The sequence below is a fragment of the Seriola lalandi genome, unplaced genomic scaffold, assembly GCF_002814215.2.
Source record: "Seriola lalandi dorsalis isolate HSWRI2012SDOR001 ecotype SW California unplaced genomic scaffold, Sedor1 jcf7180002054924, whole genome shotgun sequence".
NCBI lineage: Eukaryota > Metazoa > Chordata > Actinopteri > Carangiformes > Carangidae > Seriola > Seriola lalandi.
In genome coordinates, this window is record NW_019525476.1 from 2,133 (window position 1) to 3,396 (window position 1,264).

The 1,264-nt window shown below is 36.4% G+C and overlaps 1 protein-coding gene across 1 annotated transcript in view; it reads left to right on the forward strand.

Annotated features, from left to right (window-relative positions):
* Nucleotides 1-3: 3 nt before the first annotated feature.
* The window catches only part of LOC111673693 (extracellular calcium-sensing receptor-like), a gene marked incomplete at its 5' end in the record, with an annotated part of 2,507 nt that continues 1,246 nt past the window's right edge, over nt 4-1,264 (forward strand). The window contains 4 exons of the mRNA XM_023431532.1: nt 4-246; nt 416-643; nt 811-934; nt 1,220-1,239. Of these exons, the coding sequence (XP_023287300.1) occupies nt 4-246; nt 416-643; nt 811-934; nt 1,220-1,239 (615 nt within the window). The remainder of the gene's footprint in view (nt 247-415; nt 644-810; nt 935-1,219; nt 1,240-1,264) is intronic.

A 1,264-nucleotide genomic window follows, 5' to 3' on the forward strand; every position in this document is an offset into this window, starting at 1 on the left:
TTTACAGAGTTCTGGGAGACGTTATTCAGTTGTAAGTTCAAGCAGTCAAAGTCATCAGCAGGGAATCAGAGAGAATGTACTGGACATGAGGATCTGACTGGAGTGCATAACAGCTTCACTGATATGTCACTCATGCCTATATTCAACAATGTCTACAAAGGAGTGTATGCTGTGGCCCACGCACTTCATAGTATTCTTGGCTGTAATGAAACATGTAACAACAAGGTGAAGCTAGATCCGTTCATGGTGAGTTCAACACTAAATATTTGAATTCTAGTTTTTACATTAGGTCAGAAGAGAAACAGTTCCAATGTTTTTAAAAATGAGTGTTGCAGTCTGTCTATCATGCTGTTGGGCCAACAGGCCTACTAGACATTTGTCAGATAATTAACCAAATTAATACCCGTCTTCTTAGATTTTACAGCGTATAAAAAACATTCAGTTCAACACAAAGGAAGGAGATGAGGTTTACTTCAATAAGTATGGAGACCCAGCAGCAAAGTATGAAATTATAAACTGGCAGCCAGCAGAAAATGGCATTGTTAACTTTGTCACAGTTGGTCTTCATGATGCATCTTTACCTGCAGACAAACAGCTGAATCTGCAAAATAAGTCTTTAATTTGGGCACAGAACTCAAAACAGGTAAGTTACTATGTCATCACTGTACTTTAAATTAGAGAATAATTGTTAATGTATCATATTTGGTTTCAGTGCTTCAAAATTGATAATAGAGTTTTGCAAAGGCAACAACTTGATGAATACCAGTACAGTTTTCACTTACATTTCTCATACTTGTTTTGTGTATGCAGGTGCCTGTGTCAGTTTGCAGTGAGAAATGTCCCGCAGGAACTCGCAAGGTTCTCCAGAAAGGAAAGCCTGTCTGCTGCTATGACTGTATAAGATGTGCAGAGGGAGAAATAAGCAACATTACAGGTCTAGTAATGTTTAATGGAAGGCTTTGCTACTGAATGTGACAGAAAAGAAAATTCTACACATTGTCATGTTCACATACTAATTTTAAGAATTGTGTACCCTCTTAAAGTAATATTGCAGTGATGCTATTTGTAGCTGTATTTGAGCATGCAGTCATCTATTTATTATCTGGTAATCATGTAGTGTCTGTCGTCTATGCATGGACAAGATTCAGCATAAAGACAAAATAAAAAGACAAAAGACAAATGTATTCAACATCTATCAAACATACACATACAAATACAGATATATTCAAATGTACGCAGAGTGAATAGAATTGTATTTATGGTA